This window comes from Labrus bergylta, chromosome 12 (genome assembly GCF_963930695.1).
Source record: "Labrus bergylta chromosome 12, fLabBer1.1, whole genome shotgun sequence".
Classification (NCBI taxonomy): Eukaryota; Metazoa; Chordata; class Actinopteri; order Labriformes; family Labridae; genus Labrus; species Labrus bergylta.
In genome coordinates this window covers 5,477,419-5,501,230 of record NC_089206.1, presented here as the reverse complement: position 1 = coordinate 5,501,230, position 23,812 = coordinate 5,477,419, and the positions used below count along the sequence as shown (strand labels likewise).

The 23,812-nt window shown below is 40.3% G+C and overlaps 1 protein-coding gene across 1 annotated transcript; it reads left to right on the top strand.

Moving 5' to 3' along the window:
- Positions 1-1,090: 1,090 nt before the first annotated feature.
- Positions 1,091-22,787, top strand: c1qtnf12 (C1q and TNF related 12). The gene is made up of 8 exons (XM_020651346.3): positions 1,091-2,269; positions 13,600-13,704; positions 13,822-13,933; positions 14,108-14,292; positions 15,624-15,732; positions 17,035-17,128; positions 20,888-20,966; positions 21,058-22,787. The coding sequence occupies exons 1-8, from the start codon at positions 2,090-2,092 to the stop codon at positions 21,154-21,156; spliced, it is 963 nt and encodes a 320-aa protein (XP_020507002.1). The 5' UTR covers positions 1,091-2,089; the 3' UTR covers positions 21,157-22,787.
- Positions 22,788-23,812: the final 1,025 nt, after the last annotated feature.

Genomic DNA, 23,812 nt, shown 5'->3' with positions numbered 1-23,812 from the left:
AGTAACTTAGAATCAGGTACATGTAAAACAGGTAAAAAGTCAAATGTATAAATGTATGAAATCGTTTGCTCAGGTAATAAATGGTTTTAAGTGCTGACCAGGGATGGACAGCCCAGATGAGATTTATGGTCCTAGAGTGTCATAGTTTGTGGAGAAAAACAGATCTATCATTTATTCCAAAAAATGCACTTCTCGTCTATTATCTTAAAGGTGAAATGGATCAATATCTGACTTTATTCCATTCCCCCCTGACATGGTTGAGGCTTTTCCTTGCTGCTTCTACCTGCTATTTTTTTCAGTCAGGCCTGCCAGCGGAATCAGGAAGTAGGATGGCAACAGCAAGGAGCCATACTGGAAAGGTACTGGTGAGCTGTTTGCACTGCAAGCTGCTGCCTCTGGGTGGCACTGTGTTAAAATGTAATTAAAGCAAAACAGACCAGGAAAACAGTCCCAGACTGTAATGGGACATACTTGTAGGCATTCATGAGCTGACATGTTATTTATCTCAATAAGAGACTGAGAGGGCTGAATTCTTTTTAGACAAATGAGCTTATAGTAGGAATACCCAGACCGCCAATTTGTTCACATCAGCTGTGATTTATTTACAGACACCTGCAATTTACACAACTTAGAAGACATGTATTACCTCCTCATAGGCTGTCCAGAAAGGTTAGACTTTTGCTGAACATCAACACACACTCAAACACACAGGAAACAAACACACTCATTATTCTTTCACAGTATTTAAGCAACAGATTATACTAAACGATTCGGCAATTATCTCACACAATTAGGTTTCTCTTTCTTGCTCGTATCTGAACACAAGGCTTTACTAGAATCCGCTAATATTGAGCCAAACTGTCCTCAGCTCTCAGATACACAACTTTATACACGTCACACACACACAATATTGTCTGCCAAGGAACCTCTTCAGCCCAAGCATTTCATCTATGAGATAAAACAGAGCAGAATAAGCCAGTAAGGTTGCCAATAGAGGCAAGGGAGGAGAGAAATAGCAAGGGGGGAGAGAGAGAGAGAGAGAGAGAGAGAGAGAGAGAGAGAGAGAGAGAGAGAGAGAGAGAGAGAGAGAGAAAAGCAGGAGGGAGAAAAGGGTGGTGATAAAACTCCACTGTGAGCCCTCCTGTAAACTCAGTCTGAGCAAAGGAGCAGATGAGAGAAGAGGGACAGGGAGGGAAACAGGAGCTGTAACAACACAACAAATCACTCTGGTGCGAGTCTCACACGTGGCATTGGACTTGATGATTTGTTGGAAGAGTTGGAGGGAAGCACCTGTGTCAGATAATTGTCTCAGACAGAAGCAGAAGATCACACCTGTTGAGTTTAGTGATAGCGGAAGAAAACGTTGAAGGAGATAACAGACCACAACTGGACCTCATCCATCTCCTCTTGGGAGTAAATCTGCAGACTTGAACACTGACCTGCATCTTTTTTTTTTCTTTTTTTTTTGGTGAATTTTTGTGGATCTTGCAGCTTTTTCCAGCTGCCACACAACTTTTTTTTTTTCGCAGACTGGAGCTCAGTGTGAGAAGAAGCAGCAGGAGAGAGCTGGGTCAAAAAGAGAATATTGCCATCCATCTTTAGCCCACCCTCAGCTTTGGACGCACCCCTCCTCTCTGCCTGTCTCCTTTTGCCCCCCCCCCCCCCCTCTACCCCCCCCCCACCCCCCCCCCCCCCCCCCCCCAACCCACTCCTCATCCCCTCCTCCTCAATACCTCACCCCCCAACAGAGCAGAAAGCGTGAAAAATCTCACTAATGGGTTTATTTGCTGTCAGATCTGCGCCGATCTGTCATTCCCTTGCACCGTTCTTCTTGACACATTTCATAGTTGAGTAAGCCTCCTCTAGCTTTCTGGCTAGAGTTAACAGCGCCCCTGCAACGCTGTGCTGCCTGAGAGCTCATCAAGGAGGGGAGCAACGGCGGCAGCAGTCAGTCTGACAGACTCTTGGACAGGGAGTCCCTGAAGCTGCATTCCTCTGGTCTCCCTCCCTGAGCCTTGTGGGCATCCCTCATCTTACCCTTGCAGAAGATTCTTTTCTGCTGGGGGATTGATTGAGAATAAGCGTGAAGATGTGGTGTGCGGCTGGGCCTCTGGCCGTGGTGGCTGTAGTGTTTTGGTCTCAGTGTGTCCTTCTGGATGGGGTGGATGCCAAGAAGGAGAGAAAGAGGCCAAAGGAGGCCACCCCGCAGCACACAGAATCCTTCAACGCTACTCTGTCCAACAGCGAGGAGGTCGGTGGAAGCGTCAAGGTAGTGACTTAAACTTTATGAAATGTACAAAGAAAATGTTAGAACGACTTTTTTTCGATATATTTAAGCTTTATATGCTGTTATGATGGTATCAACGGAAATACACAGTGGATGCAAAAATAGTACCTTAAGTGTTCACCACCTTGGACTTTCAACATTTTACTTCATCATAAACTGAAATTCAAATTGATATTATAGTTGTTGATTTTTTTTATTTGATAAACTTAAATGAGCAGATAAAGAAGCAAACATCTGATGGATGCTAAAGTTAAGCTGAAGGAAATTGTTGCACCTGATCTTAGTTTCACAGCAAAGCGCTCAGATCTTTTTATATATTTTTTGTTTGTATATTATTATTATATTGTATATTATATATTGTATATTTCATACAACACAATAAAATCCAATTTTAATTTGCAGTTGTAACATGACAACATACCTGAAAAGTCTAAGTGGGGTGAATACATATGAAAAGGCACAGTGCGCGAGACATGTGAACTTAACTTGTCAGCACAGGCAATATGCAGCGCAAATGACTTGTGGCAAAGGTAGAAGCTACGACAGGACAGGTGTGCCCTTCCAGGTCAAGCTTCAGATAGTGAGGAGGGCCGAAATGTGTGAAACGCTAAATGGATGACTTCCGGAGGTATGCCAGGAATGTGGATGTCCAAAGGCTGATCACTGCATCAATTAGCACGTGCTGCGGGTGTCTGCCACCAAGACTTTCCAGCCGCTGTGAAAACATCAGGATGGAGGGAAGTTTCAAATATCTGGCAGATGGAGATATTTTAAATAAGCAGGAAATGAAGTCATAAACAGACTCACAAAGAATGAAAAATTTCAACATTTTATAGTTTGTGATAGCTAGAGAGAATTCTTACCATGACAAAATATATTCAGTAACTGTAGACCAGTGTTGTTATCCTCTTGCAAAACTGCTTTCCAGTGGTACAATTCCATTTCCAGGAGCAACAGTTGGCCCCTGACTCTGCTATTTATTGGTTTATTGCTGGTGTTGCATATTTGCGAATGTTTCCAACGGGCTATTTGTTTTGCTTTCAGCCCACCCATTATGTTGGCATTCTCATATAACTCTCACTGCCCTATATACCAGCCTGCAGCTCCGACCAAGCAGTTGGTTTGTGGAATCCTAACTGTAACCTTCGCTGCCTTTTTCCCCCCCCTCCTCCTGAAACCAAGCGGTGAGGTCTCCTTTTGTATCTTTAAGAACACATTGTCGGTGGTTGCGGCCTGGTGGTTGTTTATTTGACTTGGTTTCGCCTTGTAAAAGCAGAGGCTATGAAGGATGACCTTGTGTCAACCCTGAAGATTGCACCCTGCTGGGATTTCACTTCTCAGCCTCATCCCACTGGGAGCTGGGTGTCTCCACAGTTTTCCCTTGGAGGGTCGCTTACGGGCCCTCTGCCATGATGTAACTCCTGGGAAAGTGAGGTGGGCAGACATTTAAAGACCTATGGCGATGTTGTTCCCAGCCCATTGATTCTGTCATTCACAGGCCCCAGTCTGACTCCGCTGTGTCTGGGACATCCGATAGGGGCGGTGCGGCCCCGAAAAACTGGGGCAGCATGCCGTGTAAGCCCCTCACAAAGCCCCATAGAAAGGGTCCTGAAAGAGAACACCTCGGCGAGGATTAGCCCCCTGTGCCTCTCTCTCTAACATTCTTTTCATCTCATCTCTCACAATCACAGGGTAATGACATAATCACTCTTAAGATGCTGTGTTGTGCCAGATAGTGTCTTTTGCCAAACAGTGTCACCTGTGATGACGAGAACCGGGAGCCTTTTTTTTTTTTAGCTTTGACGTCTGAAGAAGTGGACACATTTGTTGGTGCCACCTTTTTCATGTTTCTGTGTTGAAGAAAAGGAAAAATCATGCCACACACAGGGTGAAAAGAACCTGTTTTTTTTCTTGGTTAAGTTTGTAAGTTCATCCTATTACACATCTGTTAGCTCCCACAGAAAACAACACCACCATTGGAGCTGTCTTGGCAGGAAATTTGTGTCCTCAAACAAGCCAGACATTTACACTCCACGTTTACATGTTATTCCCCTGTGCCCAATGGAAACAGTGGAAACAGTTCTGATGATGGCATTCGCTCTCTATCTCACCAATCCCGTGTGTGGGCTGTTGGCACCGTGCAGTCGTACTCTGCATTCCTCAGGAGATTTTTTTTTCCATTTGAAAGTGATCACAATAGTGAGGTGTGGAGTTGTGCAGCGAGAGGAATTTCTTTTTTTTTTTACGACATGATTACGGAGGTGCATTTCAAACAAGTGTGATCTTTGTGTTTTAAAGCAAAATGTCACACATGTAAACCTTATTGCTGTGCACTCTGAAGATGAGAGGAATCTGTCATTGCTGAGAGCAGCGAGGGATCTGTGATGGCTGTAATTGAGGGAGTCAAGTCAAACATCACGCCTGGCGTGTTGAGTAATGGCTGGGTTTATCCCCAGGCGAGGGTTTTTGTTTCCTCTCTCTCATCCCCAGTGATGATTAATGCGGCAGTGTGTGGGACCTTTTGGATCTACCCACACATGGGAGACGAGACCCGAGTCCCAAAGGAAACCGAACCACAGTGTGAGCACACACCTTTAATACTCTTCTGATGGTGTGAACTACCTTCAGTCAGTGTCGTGAACTCTGCTTTCAACATGACGGACGACTCAAAGGGTCATGCTTATTTAACATTTTAATTAACTAATGAAGTCATCTGAAAGGGAAACAAATAATAAACAATCTTTGGTCGTTACATCTGAAATCTGCAAGTAAAATAAACCACAGTGTTGTCTTTTGAGCTCACAGACAGAGAGGGACTGTTTGATTTGGATTACGTTTCATTTGTAATAGCTACAGATTGATGCCAGATTTATAGAAATCCCTTAATCTTGCCTGATTCGTATCATGTGCTGGTCATGTTCCTGAAATTATAGCTGCTCTTAACAGTACATTGGTGACTGTGGCTTCAAGTGAAAACAAGTCCGATGCTGACGAGACAACATAACATTCCTGCCGTTTAATGTGATTTATAATGTGCAGTCATATATGCAGAAAAACGAAATAAAACTGTTTTAGACACAGTTGACATATTTAGTGTTTCTGTGATGGAGACGAAAAAATTCAAGAGAAAGTTCATATAAAATATATTTAATAAATGCCAAAATATTATATAATAAAATATAATCTGTTACAAGAGACTTCTCCTCACGTAGAAATTAATACTTTCTATCAGTATGATAAAATTGAAGCTGCTCCAAGAAGATGGTTAGCTTAGCTTAGCATTCAGACTGGGAACGAGAATAGCAACGAAGTAGATGGTAGAGGGGGGGGCAAAAGGAGACAGTAGATGGGATTATAACAGGAAGGTCACTCAATCAACTCACTCATTCAGAATGAAAATTATTTGATTGACTTGACTGTTTGGTTTAAGACATTAAATGTTAATAAGAGACTTTTAGAGGTGCTAATGACCAAAAAAGCTGATTCTAGTTATTTTAAAAAGTGGAGTCAAAAAATGTTCTTTACTGATTCTTGCACAGAAAGCACATTCTGCATCTATGTAAAAAGATCAAACTATTCCTTTAGAAAAAGGAGATAGTGATACGCACATCAGGTAGGTGCAGGACAGTGCAAAAACAACAGACTGTGAGAGAATATAAACTGTTCCTTCAAAACTATTGTAGTTTTTGCAGTTGTTTAGTCTCTTTAGCTTTCATAACTTCAGTAAGCTCAACACGAGGGGCCAATCAGTCGCATAATTACAGCAAAAAAATAAAAATGAGAAATTGACAGTATGTACTTATGTAACAAACTGCAGAGTGAATCACATAAAAGGAGGAGGATCTAATATGCCTACAGTCAAATCAAGGTACAAACCTGTCTACCTGAGATGGATCGGGATCACTGGCGCTTTTCAACAGCTCATTTTACCTACCACAGGGAAAATGAGCACTCACAAGCACTCACTCCAATTTCAAAGCTATAATTCGTACACAAAACAGATGTTACATGGCGCTCAAGGTTTGGTTCAGCTTATATCCCTTTTATATCAAGAGGAAGCCAAGATTGTCTCCAGTGATTTCTTAAGCATAAACACAAATTTATTCACTTTCTCTCGCACTTAATGAATGCATACACTGCACCTTTGTTGGGACAACAGTGAAGTTAAAATCAGGCCACATGATAAGAAGCATGTTCAACTGTGTCATTATATGATAACAATGTTCCATTTACACTTAAAAATGGTGCCACTTCTACATTTGTTGACCTGATAGCAACATCCTCAGTGTGGTAGAGTAATTATGTTGTGCACACAGTGCCTGCCAATTGAGTAATAACAGTGAGAAGAGAACAGAGTCAACATTGCATGCCTAACAGTGTTTAGTTCAGCGGTGTTAAGTCCTGAAGGCAGTGTGTGTCCATGAAGCGCAGCGGTGGGGAACACGGGGTGTATGCATGACGACTGGGATGCACGCAGGTTACCAGGACCCCCTCGTCCCACTCAGCCCAGGGATCCCTGCCTGGCGGGATGGGAGTAGCCCGGCGTTAGGCCTGTCCACCCATGCATGGATGACTGCACAGGGAGCAGTGCTGGGATGTAAAAACAAGGGATTAAAGAAAGCCCTCCGTCATCCTGTCTAAAACCTTAAACCTGCCTGTGCAACATTTTTTATCAGCAGCAAAAACGTTTCATGTTGCCAGTGTTTAAAGACAGGTAGAAAAACAGATAAGGCATAAAAGAAAACAAGATAAGTTCAGTGGTGCACATGGAAGAATTCAGGAGCTGCCTGCGATGGAGTAGAGTTTCAGTATCTGCTCGCGGCCCCAGAGACGTGTTTTAACAGTTGTGTTTGTGTTTTTGGTGGCACGCTGCCCCAGGGAAATATTTTCCTTTTTTATTGCTGCAAATAAATTCAACCTAATTTTCCCCAAACTACATGACAAACACACTTAAAGCAGTGCACATAGAAGATTATTCATGCAGACCCAAATCCTTGGTCCTGGGTCGTAAAATCTCATAAGGCCTCTGTGAAATCTCAGCAATGATTAGAACTGATCCACTAATTGATCCAAAAAGTCCAAACTGGCATGTGCTGCAGGCTGATAAAACAAACTCTGCTCACTTTTATTGTTTGCTGTGTACACAATCAGTAGGAGAAAGTAAACTAAATGAAAAACTTTTGGGATAATTGTATAGATATTTTCACTTTGACTATTTCCATTTGATGCTTCGGTTAAATTCAACTTCTTAACATTTCTTCATATAGTCATTGTTTTTACTCAGCTACATTTAATTGACTAATCAGTTACTTAGACATTTAAATAGTTAAAAAGTCTAATCATTGTATAGACTAAAGCAGTTCTTTCAAACCTCTGTATCATGTCACAAAAAAAAACAGATCTTGTCATGTTTAGAAGGTCTAACATTTGGGGCGATGGCGGCCTAGTGGTTGGTGCGCACGCCCCATGTGTCAAGGCTACAGTCCTCCAGGTAGACGGCCTGGGTTCGAGTCCTACCTGTGGCACCTTTCCCGCATTTCGTTCCACACTATCTCTCCTGATTTCTGGCTCTATCCACTTTCCTATCTGAATAAAGGCATGAAAAGCCAGAAAATATTAAGCCAAAACCTTATAAAAAACATCTTAAAGTTGTTCGAACTCCACCAAAGAGACTCTTCTTATTCTGCAATTTACCTGTGTCACAGGACATTATTTTTTCCTATTTTTACCCTATTAATCATTTCACAACCCACTTAAAGACTTGAGTCATGATTCATTGCTCTGTAAATAAATCATTGATTGATTGAATTGACCCCTTAGGTTCTTCTTGATACAACCTGAAGAGACAACCATTGTTCCAAACTATTTTTCAACACAGATTAATTATTTTCTTTTTAAAGTTGGTAATTTTTAAGGAATGCACTTGTTTTGCTTCGTGTAAAAATGTTCATTAAAGTATACAATTTAACCACAACCAAGAACATCTAATAGGCTATCTCTGAGCTCTGTTTTGGTCTCCACCAACTGATATGCAACTTTTTTTTTGTAGCTACTTAATGTATTAAAAACTTAGTTTCTTGCCAAGAGTTAGCCGAGATAATTGACACCACTCACACATCTGTCTATGTGAAGCCAAAGGTAGTGTGTTAGCATAGCTTAGCATAAAGTTAGGAAAAAGGGGGAAACAGCTAGCCATGCTCTTTCGGCATCTGTTGACCAGCACCTCTTTAGCTCACAGATTTACACCTTAAACAGTACGGCATTTTCTTTAATCCATAAAAAGTCTAAAAATAAACAGTTTGCTGTTTCATTGGGGTTATGTGCCAGGCTATTTCTTGGCAGAGTGCAGTTACTCTCTGAACAGAGGGTTTTGTAACTGATGGGCAGACTCAGAGGCTTTTTCCCTCCTTTAAGTCTTTGTTGTCGGCTAAGATAACCGCTGGTTTTGATTTAGAGATCTATCTCTCGGCCTAAAAGTACACACAGGATTTTTTAAAGCATTTTTCTTCTACTATTCAGTAGCTCCCAATCCCCATGCTACATCAGAAAACACATTCACTCAAAGACATTTCTAAAAAGATCATGATATTGATAGGTGGGGCAAGTGCTTTCACTTTGTACCTATAACAACATTTTGCTGATGATACTGTGTTGTACTTTGGCAATGTGAAATACTGAACTCTGGACTTCTCTTGTAATGGAAAATCTCCCACGCTGTTGTGGTGGGACTCCAAGTTACGGGTATGAATACCTTTTCCAAACCCTGCAGACAATGCATCCCATTCTTTAGACCAGAACCTCAGTAATGTGTCATGATTTAAAGCCCCATCAACCAGGATAAACACTGTCTGGAAGATTTAAAGTTTCTCACCTTTTGACAGAACACCTGACACGTTCTCTGTCGGTTCTCGCTTGAAAAGCGTACGCTCACGCCTGATGACAGACGAGGCCACTTTGAGGCACTCACACATCAGCGATGATCAAAGCCTGAGCCCTGGTGTTCTTCATCTACTCACAAACTGATACCTGGATCTGCTCCCTCCACACTTCATGTTCATGAGTTGTATGTGCTGATACTGGGCTATGAGAGGGTATCTATAGTTTACTTTACGCTGCAGTCAAAAGGAGCAAGCGACAGATTGAACGCTTCTGACAGGCATTTCTTTGCCATCAAGCAATATGGTTTTCATGTCTGCATGTGTGGAGCCTTTGATGTTCTCAGTCGAGACAGAGCCTCACCTGTTTACAATGAATCAGAATACTTTTTGGCAAGTTGTGTGAGCCATCCCAGCTGTCATGTTTATGTAGAGTATGTTATGCTCAGACAGCGTAGAGTCTTATAACTAAGAGTGCAATCGGTTTATTTTTTTTTAGAACTCCTGAAGCTAATTATTAAGTTATTTATCCAGGGATATGCTGTGATTTTTAAGCTGATAAATGAAGGTGATAATTACCTCGGTGGTAGCCTTTCTACCCTAAGCACAGAAAATCCTTGAGGGTAGAGGTTTAATGGTTTAATTATAATGCCGTGTGTTAAAGAGAATAACAAGTTCAGAGTGAGGCTGATTTCCTGGCAATGATATGCTGCCTTTTTTTTATATTATGATGTAAGAAAAGGCTAAGATTTGTAATTATAAGTCGCATGTGTGGTCCAACCTGCAGTGTTTTCTATCTCTGGAAAAGAAAGCTGATGATCTATGACACTTTTATAAACACAAGAACAAATGCCAAGGTTTGGGTTTATTTGTTAAAGCACCGACTGGCTCTCAGAATCAGATTTGTGTCTTTCATATGTGATGTTATGAGGTGTCTAAAACTGTCTAATGTGAAGATGATTCACAGGTATATATTAATACCCAAACCAAGGGGTCAACATGTAAATATCTGTTTAAGCTATTCTGGAGTGGATACCCATTGCTGGAAAAATAGATACCCCAAGCAGCAGCTAGCAGCCCATTAGCTTAGACTAGCTTAGCATGAATACTGGAAACAAGGGAGATGGCTTACCTGGCACCTAAAAGATTGTTGTTTTTACTGTGGGTTGTTCAAGTGAGAACCACAGACAACTGTATTATTACAGAGATGGTTGTATTAGCATTAAAATATGACTATACCTCAATTTCATAGCTTTATGAAGATAAATCTAAGCTTAATTTATCTCGATTAATGATATTTACTCAGGAACTCAGTAACCTATTTGATATTATAACCTTTTTTTTTTTGGGTGGGGGGGCGGACGACAGCCCTTTCCTGCAGCAACAACTTTGCTGTGCAACCAGTAGAGCATTCGTTGCATTACAAGGTGGTGGAGACCAAAACAGAGCTATAAATGTGTCAGGGTAAATTGTAAATAAATTAATCTGGGGTCCAAAACCATCACTTCTAATAAATGATAACGTTCTCTGTAACTGCTCTATGTCTTAATAAGTAACTGTTCACCTAACCAATTTAAAGGTTATGATTATTCAGTGTTGAGCTCACTTGTCTTTTTTCTGCCCTCAAGTTGCCAAACTAATTAGTACTTAAGTACTTTGCAAGTATTCCTATAAAGCTTTCAGAACTGGCATGTTGATGAGTATGAAAAATTGACATAGCAAAGGAAAAAGCAGTTTATCCTGAGGACTCCCAGTCTTATGGAAACAGTATTTAGCACTGTAAAAGTGCTCTTGTCTTGACCAAATCAGCCTCGCTTTTATCTCTTTCCAAGCCTCAAAATCACAACAAAAACACACAGTGATCCAACATGCAGCCAGCGCAGCGCCTGTTAAGTTGTTTATTTTGTCTGCTGTCAGAGAGAAGAGAGACTCGCGGAGAGAGAGGGACTGCTGGAAATCCCAAATATAAAGAAAGTTTTTATTTCAGTATATCGCAAAGACAAACAAGGAGTCACTTTGTTGCGGTGGAACAAGAGGCGATGTCTTTGACAGTGAAGAAATGGGCATGTTGGTTTTGCAGATAAGTGATCCGTGTCCCGCTGCCAAAACCTAAACAAATTCCATTTCAGGCAGCTCACCTCCATGGCTCGTCTTTATCTCCTCTTCTATCTCAACTGAAGGCACTTGACATTTTGGGGAAGGGTTGGGGTTGGATTCAAGCTTTCTCTAATTGGAATTCATTCAGCCTTACATTTTACTGAAATGAAAACATGCCAGTTGTAACATAAAAATGTTGCTTCCAGAGAAACTTCTTGGAGTGCGTTTCTTATCTCCATAGCAGATCCCAGTCTCCTATCCAGTGATTTATTATACATATGTTATTTCAGATAAGAAGATGGAGCACACACATGATAAGGAAACAGACTAACAATCTTAAATCATATATACCCACCCTGCTCTACGTACATACCATGTATACATTTGTTATCTTGTTTATTACATGTTCCATCATAACTTTACTCGTGTGAGTAATATTAATAAAAGAGAATACTGTTATGTCTTCTGGAGAGGGAGAACATGTTGGCCTCTTTGACATGTTGTTCTAAAATACAGTCACTGAGGTCTGCAATCCACAGAATCTACATCACACCAACATGAGCAGACTCATTTTTCACCACAGTGCTCATGGAAATTTTAATGTGCTGAAAAAAGGAATCGCTTGACACAGTTTGTTTACATTCATCCAAGCCTATTGAGCAAATAAGAACTGACGTGGCACCTGAGTGAATTATATGGGAATGAAAAAATAAGCATAAGGTTGACTGTTTGAGGAGCATGATGACTACATTTAGAGAGTTTATTGAAAAGACTCCTCTGGGAATTTAAAACGAGAGAGAAAGAGGCCTTCCCTGTGTGACCTTCCTCTGTGTCTGCCGATGTGTATCTGTAAATGTATCTTTGGAAAATATTTTCCAGGGATAGTTTTAAGGAATCTACCTTCCTGCATAATTCTTTTTTTGGGTATAATGATTTTCAAACAAATGTCGGATTCATGTGGTAAATACTGCTTTTTCAAAATTCCTGATTATTGTATAATAAAACTAGGGCCTGACAGATATAGATTTTTGGGGCCGATACGGATATTAGGAAGATAAAAAAAATCTGGTACCTATATATCGGCCGATATCTTTCTTAGATCTTGTTAGATAGATATAGATATTTATTGTGTTGATCCCTCAAATGCAGTTATCAAACACTTGTGGAAAATATGTATAATGAAGACAAAGTGTTCAGAGTGATAGTCCGGACAGCACACTCTGCTGGTGACAACCAGAAAGATAACTGCTTGAGTAATACAATGATACTCGAATGAAATGCTATTTGACTGGTGAATCTAGTAATATTGGCGCATATCTGTGATAAAATTAGTTGAAACCGATAGTCACTTGATATGCTAATATCGGCCGATATTATCAGCTGGTCGATAAATCGGTCTTGCTTTCAATAAAACTGTGTGGTTGCTTAGGAAGAAAGTATGTTCCTTGTTTTCTATACAGAGGGAAATGTGTATGGAATAATGTCCTGTTCTGTTTATATTTTAAAACTTTTTCTAAAGTGCTCTGAACTGCCACAATGTATAAAAAATTTCTAACGACACCCTTCCAACTTGTCCTAAAAAGTTGGTGCGTTGAGTAAAATGTAAATTAAAAACATAATGTGAGGATTTGCAAAATATTGAATCCCCATTTTTAATTGGAAATTGCACAAAACATCATATCAAATGTTAACCTGAGAAATGTTGAATTTTTTGTAAAATTATATTATCCAATCATATGTCCAATTTGAATTTGATGCCAGCAGCATGTTCCACAGTAGTTGGCAAAGTTTCAACAACCGACTGGAAATGTTGTAAAATGCTCAAGAAAATGGCTCGTGGGGCAATGGTGGCCGAGCGGTTAGTTTGAGTGTCCCATGTACAGTGGCTGCAATCTTTAAAGCGGATGGCCCAGGTCCAAATCCAACCTGTGGCTCCTTTCCTGTACGTCATTCCTCATTCTCTCTCTCTCTCTCTCTCTCTCTCTCTCTCTCTCTCTCTCTCTCTCTCTCTCTCACTGATTTCCAACTCTATCCAACCGTCCTGTTTCTACAGTAAAGGCAAAAAAAATCCAAAATAAATCTTTCAAAAGAAGAAAAAAATATCTCACATTTAAGAAGGTAGACTAGCAACATGATTTGGGTTAAAAAGAGGCTCTGTCTTTCTGAAGTGAAGATGGGGGTTCAGCACTCTGTGAAGAACCAATATTGGGTAATTCATAGACAATGACATTTCTCAGTTTCAACATTTGATATATTGTCTTTGTGTTATTTTCAATGAACTATGGGGTCTACGAATTCATGATTAAAAATTTTCTTTCTCTGTGTTTTCTTCTGCTGCAGGTTGCTGACAACCAGAGAGTGGATCCACTGGGATCATGGATGGACTTTGTTAAAAGACCTGTTGGCAACTTCCCTGGAAAATGTCGCAAGCGCAAACGACCCCTGGTAAACCCAATATACGGACTGTGTGCCTTGCTGGTCTCATTTGAGTATTTACTACAGTTATTGGTAAATGAAGCTCAATAATATTTTCACATCAAGTTAAATCTTTTTTTCCCCTAGCCGGGCCCACCTGGTCCTCCCGGTCCTCCTGGCCCACAGGGACCTCCTGGCTCTCCAGGGGCTGAAGTGACCCAGGAAGTTCTTCTTCAGGAGTTTAAAGACTTGATTAAAGGTAGAAACATCTAAACACATCACATCTTCTCTTTAGACTCAGAGGTTGTTCTTTCATTATATTTCTCAGTTCATATGTGCAATTTGATGTGTAATCTATCTGATCAAATTATGGGCGTTTGAAACCATAGTTAACTCTTTCCGCACTATAATAACATGGATTTGTTTTTGTCAGAGGCTACAGAGAGGAGGGCAGCAGCACTGGACAGAACAACCAGCCCCAGCCAGCTCCCTACGGCTCTCCTCACCCTGGAAGGGATGACATCCTACCGGCGGATTGAGGAGGCGTTCCACTGCAAGCTCAAGGGGCCGGTGCTGGTCGACAAGAAGACGCTGGTGGAGCTCCAAAACTTTCAGACAGTATGTTTGTTTGAAACCAAGTAAATGTTTATGAACTGGTTCAGCTTTGGTGCCTGTGCATGCCTGAAGAAAAAAAAGAAAAGGTTTGGCTTATCCTCCTCTGCATGGTTACACGCTTTGTTTCTGACCCATTTGCTTCTCTGTCTTAACTGTGTTTGAAAGAGGGAGTGTTTGGTAATCATCGCTTGGTTTGCATGTGGGGGTATTATGAGAGGATCATCCCCTCTCTGGTAACTGGCACTGGCAAAGCATGCACTGCCACTCTGAGACTCAGCCTGGCTCTTTGGTCAAAAATACCCACTTCTTCAATTCTACACATTAGTCTCTGGGCGGCATACAAAAGGCACTCTGTCTCTGACTTGGAATAAAGTGTGGAGAGGACAGAAATAGACACTGTTTAAAACGGCATGCTGTAGTGGAAGAACTATGCCATGTTGGGATGGGCTGACAAGGCTGGAGGAGGGAGAATGAAGCTTTGCTAAATTATTTAACATGCTAACACGGCACACTGTGTTAAAGACGTGCGACTGAGGATTTTAAAATGCTACAGTTTTTGCAAAGTTAGAGGTAAAGTAGAGTTAATGGACGACACAAGGACAATAAGTCTATTGACAGCAGAAACAGTGACATTTGTCTGCACATATTCCAAACATGTGCTTCTTCAATCATGAAGAAGTTGAAGTTGAAAGCTAACAGCTAACTTGCTAGCCTGAGTCAGTCACAATATCTCTCCACAGGGTTCTTCAAATTGTATGTTTTCTCTGTTACTTTGTTCTCTTGATTGTACGTTATTTTATTGAAAAGAGAATGAGAAACTAGGAAAAGATTGTCTCAAAGCTCGCAAACTTGTAACTGTATTCTATTTAACCTTGTCGCTGATTGGACGTGTAAACACAAAATCTATTTAAGAGTCTTAGTTCAGCAATAGGCTAAGTATCTCTTGTGTTCTCAAACTTAAAACGTATTACTCTGACAGAGAAGGATTAAACTAAAGTGTATTGTGCAACACAACGAATGAGCCACAGTAACTTCCTCGTTTTGGACATTTCTTCAACATTTCTCTTTTGATTCTGAACAAATTTAAAGCTTAAGTATCAGCAAAGCTTTACTCAGCTTATACACAAAGGAATAGATTTCTTTCCTCGTTTGAAATGCTACTGTGACCGTTTGAGCCCTGCTGAAGTGCTCTTGAGCAAGACATTACATACAGTACCTTCTTACTGTTCTATATCTGATCCTTTGCTTGATCTCTTATCGACAGGTAGGGAGGGGAAACCAAAGTATTTTCTTTCAGTGTCAGCATATTAAAAACAAATGTTGTGTGCTTCCAGCCTCCAGCTAAAGGAGCTTTCCTCAGAGGGACGGGGATGGACCAGTCTACTGGACGATTCACAGCTCCGATCACCGGGATCTACCAGTTCTCTGCAAATGTCCACATCGGTAAATCAAACAAAATATCTTACATGGTGTATTAAATTCAGCTCAACTCAACTTTATTCATATTGCACCTTTAATACACACAAGCGGGCAGCCTAAAGTGCTTCACAAAGCCACAAACAGGCGGGAAATAAGAAGGCACGGCGAGGTTATTTATAAAGCACGATTCAAACATAGAGCAAGGAAAAGTGCTTTACATGTTTAAAAACGAAACATTGAGAAGATTTGGAGCGTAAAACTGCTGTCACCATACTGAAGCCTCCGCTCTCCTACAGTGTCACAGGTCCAACCCCTCTCCAATTGCGTTCTCAAGGAGGAGTTAAGTGCAAGCGGCGGAATAATATTGTCCTTGACTTGAGCTGCAATGGTCTGTGGCCTGCAGTGTTGTGTTAGCAGGCTAATGTTAGCATGCTTTAGTTAGCTCGTAGCTTCACATTGGATATAAATTTACACAGAATGACCGTGATCTAAAAATGCTTACATGACACTAAAATAAGCAGTGAGTGTGTTCTTCTTCTTTTCTCCAGTCCTTGACTAAAACAGCTTTTATACACAAGGCCGTCCCGTCCATGTAAACTTGATGTTAACACGGCTCCGACAACAACACAGCCAGCGGGACTCGAGCTTCTCACTCGTAGTGGGTCATGACTCAGAGAGACATTTACAGAGGATATACTTAATGTCTGCTATATTTATGTGTAAAATGTCACACTTTCTTCTTTAAAAATAAGATTCAACAAACTCAAGAAAGAAAGAAATATGACATTTCACAAAGATAAGAGAGATGAAAATAAAATAAAGAGATTGACATATGGCAAAAAAAAAAAAAAAAGACATTAAAAAACAGTGTGGTTTTTTTTGGTTCAAATGTAGGAAAAAATTTCCAAAAAACATTTTAGAATACTAAAACTGAAGGGAAGAAGGTAAATAAAATCATCTATAAATGAATAAATCAAATGTATACAACAAGGCTGAAGAGTCTTAAACAGAAAATACGGTACTTTATTTAGCAGACAGACACAGTTGAATCCGTTCTTTACAGTATTTTCTTTTGGGTTTTTGGTTATGGAAAGACTTAAGTAGACACCACTACACAACCCTTCATGAACAGAGCATCTTTCTTATTGAGGCCTTGTGTAAACCGAGCGTGACAGGCCTGCTTACTGTTTCTATGACTGGATAAGCATTCAGGGGGTTTTAACGAGCGGCCACTTCAAGGGAATTTACTCTTTTTGCTTTTTATCTCTTTTTTTCTGAACTGAGGGTGAAGCTGTTTCTTCATGTGATTGTTTTGAATCTTTACAGACCACAATGAGGTGAAGAGGAGCAAGAGTCAGCTGAAGGCCAGGGATAATGTCCGGGTGCTGATCTGCATCGAATCGCTCTGTCACAGATACACGTAGGTATCCTGATCCTTTGAATGTGTCCCATTATTTGGTCTTTACTAGTTTGCTGTTGTTTTTGTTATATTTTTTGAGTGGGGAGGGGGCTTTTATGCCTTTTTTTTATAGACAGGACAGTAGATAGAGTCAGAAATCAGGGAGAGAGAAACAGTGGGGAATGACATGTGGGACGGGTGCTCCATGTCGGACTTGAACCCGGGCTGCCTGCTCTGACGACTTCATCCTCTGCACATGAGGTGCTTGACATCACCACTAGGCCACTGGCACCCCGTCTTTTCTAGTTTTGATCCTGTTTTTGGCCTTAATGTTTTTGAAACTAGGATATCATGTTTTAACAAAAACTTGGACACTCTTGGATATAAACACACCGATAGTTTAATGTGCTGGGGAGATCTAAAATGAAATACTCACTACCTTAGACCCTTCATAACCTTACCTCGTGAGCATTTTTCTTCTGAAAAGACTTAAAAGTCACCTATGGCGACCTTTGAAAAGTCGTTCAAAAGTGAACGTTTATTCACCCACTATTTGAAGAGGTTGATTAAACACTTGCTTGTCTTCAAATCCAAAGTATCAAATAACTACATCAGCACCTGTGGGTCTCTCTGTCGAGGTACAAAGAGTTGCATAGCTTACGTTCCTGCATATTCTCTTTTATCTTCTTCTGGGTGAAATGTTTAAAACAGCTCCCTTACTATGCCTCTGAACCTTAGTGTTGAAACCACACAGCCCATAAAGCGTTCATTGGAATGATATCTTTGCACAGACAAGATTTCAAACACCGCTGCAAAATGATTTTTGAAAAATGCAGCTAAAATCATATTTTCTGTCGACCTTTCAACACTTAAATTAACAAAATATCAAATCACACAACACAGTAGTGTTTGTATGACACGATGATGATAGGACTTGATTTGAGCCGGCTGAAAACAGTTGTGGGATGTGCACACTGGCACTTTGATTGTATGCTTGTGGTTTTTATTTGTCATGGCTATCATTCACACTGATCAGATAAGCCGATCATAACCACACTAGTATTCTTGAAATCCTGGTTTTCCATGTAACAGTGATATTTTCTTGGTGTAAAATGGTACCTTAACTTTCGCCAGAATTTATGAGCTGTTAAAGTGGTTGTCTGTTACACTTTGTGTGGAACCAGTGTGGCATTTCCTGTGTAAAAGCAGAGCAGGTCTTTAAGGGAAATGTCCTCTCACTAAGAGCCCGGTCGCCTAACTAATCTTTATAGACTCACCTTTGACATTGCAGACAGCTTGTTTTATTCAGTAGCGCTGCAGTGAAATGTCCTTCTTTGGGATGTGGGAGACACATAATGAAGTATCTCATTCATCAACATTGCGAAAAAATACAAATCCAGTTTGGGAACCGTTTTATCAAATATTTCAAAACTACTATTTACATAAAGTCCGTGAAAATGTCTGATATGAATTGCTCCCTGAAGTCTCTCCCAGACTTGTCAGAGCTCCACAGCACTCTCTTTCGAGCGTGGTACAATGAAGGGAACATATAAATAATATTATTATGACGGGTTACCTAACCCAAAATGAGTCCTCGACTCTTGCTTTTTCGAGCCAAACCCCCAGCCAGTCTCGCTCCCACACATGAAAATGCAGAGAATGTGCAATGAGGCTCATTGTGATGGCAGTCGGAGTGAAGACAAACATGATTGATTTGCCATAAAAATTTAGCATTTTCCACTTAACAGGAGCCAGTGCTCGCACTCTGTGGTTATAAGCCTGCAGTCATGTTATAACCATCTAAACAGACACTGAGAGCACTCGGTGTTAAAAGAGAGTTTGACATTTGGGACAATATGCAAACTGTTCCCACAAACAAGTGACAAAGGTACAAAACAGCCCAGCCTGCCCAGCTGTGTTGGTACAGATTCACATTTAAAGTGTTACTCTAAGGTTTTTAACATGCTAATGTTGTCATGGATATGAAAGACTCAGCTGAAGCAGAGTGTTTTCACTGACTACTGTGCAAAACCACAACTTAATAACTGTTTTCACTGAAACTGGATATAATTTTATGGAGAGAATATTTTCTGGTTCCCCCTCTGATGTCCTCTGCAAGCTCTGGGAGAGCGACCGCTAACCGTTACTAGCACCCTTTAAACAGCCTGTCAGACCCAGGACCTCTACTGAGCCTCCAGTGAATCAAGTCACGTTTATTTATATAGCACGTTTGAAACAGCCTCAGCTGACCAACGTGCTTTTGTAACAAGGCATAAAAACAACAACAACAACAACAACAAAGAAAGACATTTTTATAAAGCCAATGTGTTTTAACTTATTTCAATTGAATGAATTTAATGACTTACCGCCTCTGATTTTCTGTGTTTTTAAAACTCGTCTTAAAACATATTTTTACTCAATTGCTTTTAATGTTCATCAAGCACAAAAAACCCATGGCTCTGTTATTCTGTAATTAACTGTCACTTGTTCTTATATATTTTTTTATTGTTCTTTTCTTTTTTTTTATTGTTGTTGTTCTTGTCTGTTACTTTTTAATGCTTTGTTTCTGCAATGTTCAGCACTTTGGAGCAACAATGTTGTGTTTAAAGTGCTATATAAATAAAGTTAAGTTCAGTTGAGTTGAGTTGATGGGAGGAGGCGAGGTCTGCCCCTGAGTATCCACTGAGCTCAAAGGACGACAAGGAGAGACTACTCAGAACCTGAGTAGTCTGTCTTTGTTGTCCCTCCACTAATGTGCCAAGGTGAAATGTCTGGGCGAATTTGTTCCGCCAGCAAGCCGAAAATAGTATAAAATAGTATGATAACTTTGTGTTAGCTTGTTAGCTGTTAGCTGTGTAGCTCATTCTTGGTATTGAACACTGGTGGAGGGTTGTGTTTTTTAAACCTCCTCACAGAAGGACTGATGGGTGGAGGAGGTTTTCAGTACTGGAAGGGGGAACCAGCAGGGGATGCTGGCTTTAAACTGCTCTTAAATTTGCACATTAAAAGAAATCTCCCATATATCAACTTGGTCGAGTATTCCCTGTCTTCAGGACAGGTTGGAGAATATGTTTTCCACCCATTCATAGACGGGACAGAACAAGGGTTTTGTTCAAGGTGAACAGGCATGGATTGAACTGAAACAAAACAATATGATCGGTTGATGTCTCCCTGCGCAATTGGAGCACTTTCAAACATCGGGACGAGCTAAACCAATAGCAGCCTTGTGTAAAGCTTATGGCTTTATGTTGCCAGCTCCCACTGAAAATTACTTTCAGAAATGTTTTTGAATTTCTTAATGGCTTGGATGCTTGTTAGAGGTTGTATGAACACACCATTACTCTGTTTCTTTAGCTTAGCAGAAAGACTGGAAACAGGAAGGAGCAGCTGGTGTGGCTGTCCAAGAAGTGGAGAGCCAAAGTTTCAATCTTCCACTTGTCTCCGTTCCACAAGCTGCTGTTAGTCAATGCAAACTTTCATTCAGCTTTCCTTCCATTGGTCTCACTAAAGCGAAACCAAGTTTGTTCCCGTGGTTTACTTCCATATTTTAAAGACCAATTGGCTGCTTTGTGAGTCTAGAAGGTTTACAGACGATGAAGTTGCTCTACTCTCTCTAAACACTATTTTAATGGATGATTCTCATCCAGATATAAGCATGTTCATTTGGGAGATTAAGGGTTAAGAAAACTTTGTTTCTTTTTAATGTGGTCTTAAAAATTTTGAAATGCTGAAAAAACACAACATTTAATCAGAAATATTCTTTTTACATCCTGACTGCAGCTCACTGGAGATGATTGTTGGATTAGAAAGTAACAGCAAGATATTCACCGTCAGCGTGCAGGGGTTGCTCGAGCTACAGGTAAGCAGCACACAGACACACACACATCATTAATGTGGAAATCTGTATTATTGCGATCTTTTTCATCCCTTTTTTATATTTTCCTCTGCAGGCCGGGCAGTACACCTCCATATTTGTGGATAATGCAGCGGGCGCTTCCATTACAATACAGAACGGTTCAGATTTTATGGGCATGCTGCTCGGTGTATAGCCTCGAACATGAAAAGGGCATCATCCAAGCCATCCACGGCTGCCTTTTTCCTGTTTCTGCAAAGGACTGCTTATCCGCACCACCACACAGAACCAAACCACAGGAAGGTTTTGAAGGAAGTGACTTTGACTTGACTGTTTTGTCAGACGATGAAAGGACAGTGTGATGAAGAGCTCAAGGACTGAGTTTGTTTTTCACAGTGCACTGCCACTTCCTCAAGGAACTTTGACGACTGTCTCCTCACCAATAAAATAACCTGAAAACAAAGCCGTGAACACGTTTGTTTCAGTCTCATGGTTGTTGAAGGCATTTGCAGAAAACCAAATATCAATGTTGTTGATGTTTAAAGGTACATTTGTATGTTCATTGTACACTGACATGTTTATGTTTTTTTGTCAATATGATCTATAATGTACACAGTCATGAACTATAGTTATTTTTTATCATGGATTTAATATCACATTTATATATGTTATATGGTACATAGACTGCGAGTACACTGGACATTGGACACATGCTCAAAGTACAGAAATGACTTCGAAAGATCTTGTAAAAATGATTTGTAGACTACCTGTTTTGTAACGCAGCTATAACTGCCTTTCCAACCATGCTTATGGCTCAGCTCTACGTGGTACTTTTGGCCATTTGGTCCACTGCTTTTCAGATAGAAATATCTGGATTACAATAAAAGTTTTGTGGTTCCATGACTAAAAAGTTCTAACAAACTTTCTGCAACCCACTGCCTTTCCATCTAGCGCCACCATGAGGTTCACATTTGGGGTTCTTGGCTGAATGATTTCAACATCTATTGGATGGAGACGATGACATTTGGTACACACATTCATGCACCCCTCAGGAAGAATTGTAACCAGTGTAAATATGCTAACATGCAACAGAAGTTGAGAACATGACAGACATGACAGCTAGATTGAGTTATTAGCATTGTCGTTGTTAGCAAGCTATTTAACACAAAGAACGGTACAGCCTTAGAGAGTCACTAGCATGGATGTAGACTATGAGTTTGGAAAACAAAGATCTTGAGGTGAGTGTTTTGCATTGGTCAGCACAGTATTGATCATGCCCTGGCTCCCAGCAGCATACATGGCTTTAGCTATACGCTACATGTTGCTAGCAGTGAGTTTCTCTTTCAAACAGAATTTTTCTTAAAGTATCCTGGTAACATTTTGACGGTCTTTTTTTTTTACTGTATTATATTACTTTTGACAAATATTTGCTGCTTTACTTGTAATTTCACGTCTTTTAATGTGTTCATGAACCTTATATTCCGTTTGTGTGTATGTATAGCTGCTCATTGTCTGTCAGAAACGTTGGTATCTGTGCTGCTGCCTGTCTCGGCCAGGACACTCTTGAAAAGGACATTCTGTTCAAACTTAACGAGTTCCTCTCCTGGTTAAGTAAATAAAACTTTGGACGTACAGATATTTGTAATTTATCATAACTGATAACTTTGGAGAGCATTGATGTTTTGATATTTATGTTTGAGAAAATGTATGATTCTCTCCAATATGTTTGAACGGTCACAACCCCACATTATTGCAAGAATAAATTCATATCTTTTTTTTTTACCATACTATGCTGTATTTTGAAATTAAACTTTTTATTAAATGTTGCCACTTGGTGTCTCCACATGGTGATTTAAGTCATAGTGATGCTTAATTATTTTAAGACTGTATTTGTGACTAGCTCAAGGGAGGAAAACAACCCTTATGCAACCCTTATATTCAGTTTTTTTAGGATCTGTCCTGTGTATGAAAGCATCATCTGGAGTTCATGAATACTTAGGATTTCTCTGTGGCATCATTTGAATTGTAAAATACCTCAAATACCTTTGCAAACATGGCAGACTGCCAGTTAAATTCATGGCTGCAGTTATCTACCTGTTAAATAGATCAAAAACTAATCTGTAAGAAACAATAACATGCATGTCATTCAGGATCATGTGTCCGGAGCTCTCTTTAACGTTCACCCTTGTGATTAAAACTGAATAGCTGTTGCCCATCACAACAAACTGCATGTCAGTATAAAATGGGACTTTATTGCAACTCTTTATTAGATTATTAGAAAATCTGCAATCACACCAAATCCACTCTTGGGTGGTCTCTGAAAGTGGTAATAAGAAGCTCTCGGACATTATTGCACAAATGCTTGTCCGGACAGTAAAATGAGCTTGTCGGCATCATTGCATGAGTGCCTTATAATAGAGGCTTCTCATGGAAGCATTGCTGAGATGCCAAGTGTCACATACTGTACCCGAGGACCAACCACAAGAACGTTGCACCCACGTGCTATTTCAGCCACCTACTGTAGCACACATTCAGACAGGAATGGGCTGCTTGTTAGAAAGGACGCCCAGAATTTAGAAAACAAACATTATTTTATTTAAAATGAACTGCCCGGCATTTATAGGCACCAGTTAATAATATATGTTCTCATTTCCCCACAGGTTAATTTTCACATAAACTTCCAGTCAAGAGACATGTTTTGAGAATGACAAATGAAAATAAAGATGTTGAAAATAGCTCGGCCAGAACAGTGTGTATAAGGTGAGTGGGACTACTGAAGCACATTTACTTTTCTTTTTTTCTGAAGTCTTTCAACGCGTGTAACAGCGCAGAGCTGACAGACGATATACGTT

What these genes read in the sequence shown, in the direction of transcription:
- c1qtnf12 (XM_020651346.3), top strand. Translation starts at nt 2,090, where the DNA reads ATGTGGTGTGCGGCTGGGCCTCTGGCCGTGGTGGCTGTAGTGTTTTGG. An exon ending in GTTTAAAGACTTGATTAAAG is followed by an intron (nt 13,934 to 14,107) that starts GTAGAAACATCT and finishes TGTTTTTGTCAG; the next exon opens with AGGCTACAGAGAGGAGGGCA. An exon ending in AGGGGTTGCTCGAGCTACAG is followed by an intron (nt 20,967 to 21,057) that starts GTAAGCAGCACA and finishes TTTCCTCTGCAG; the next exon opens with GCCGGGCAGTACACCTCCAT.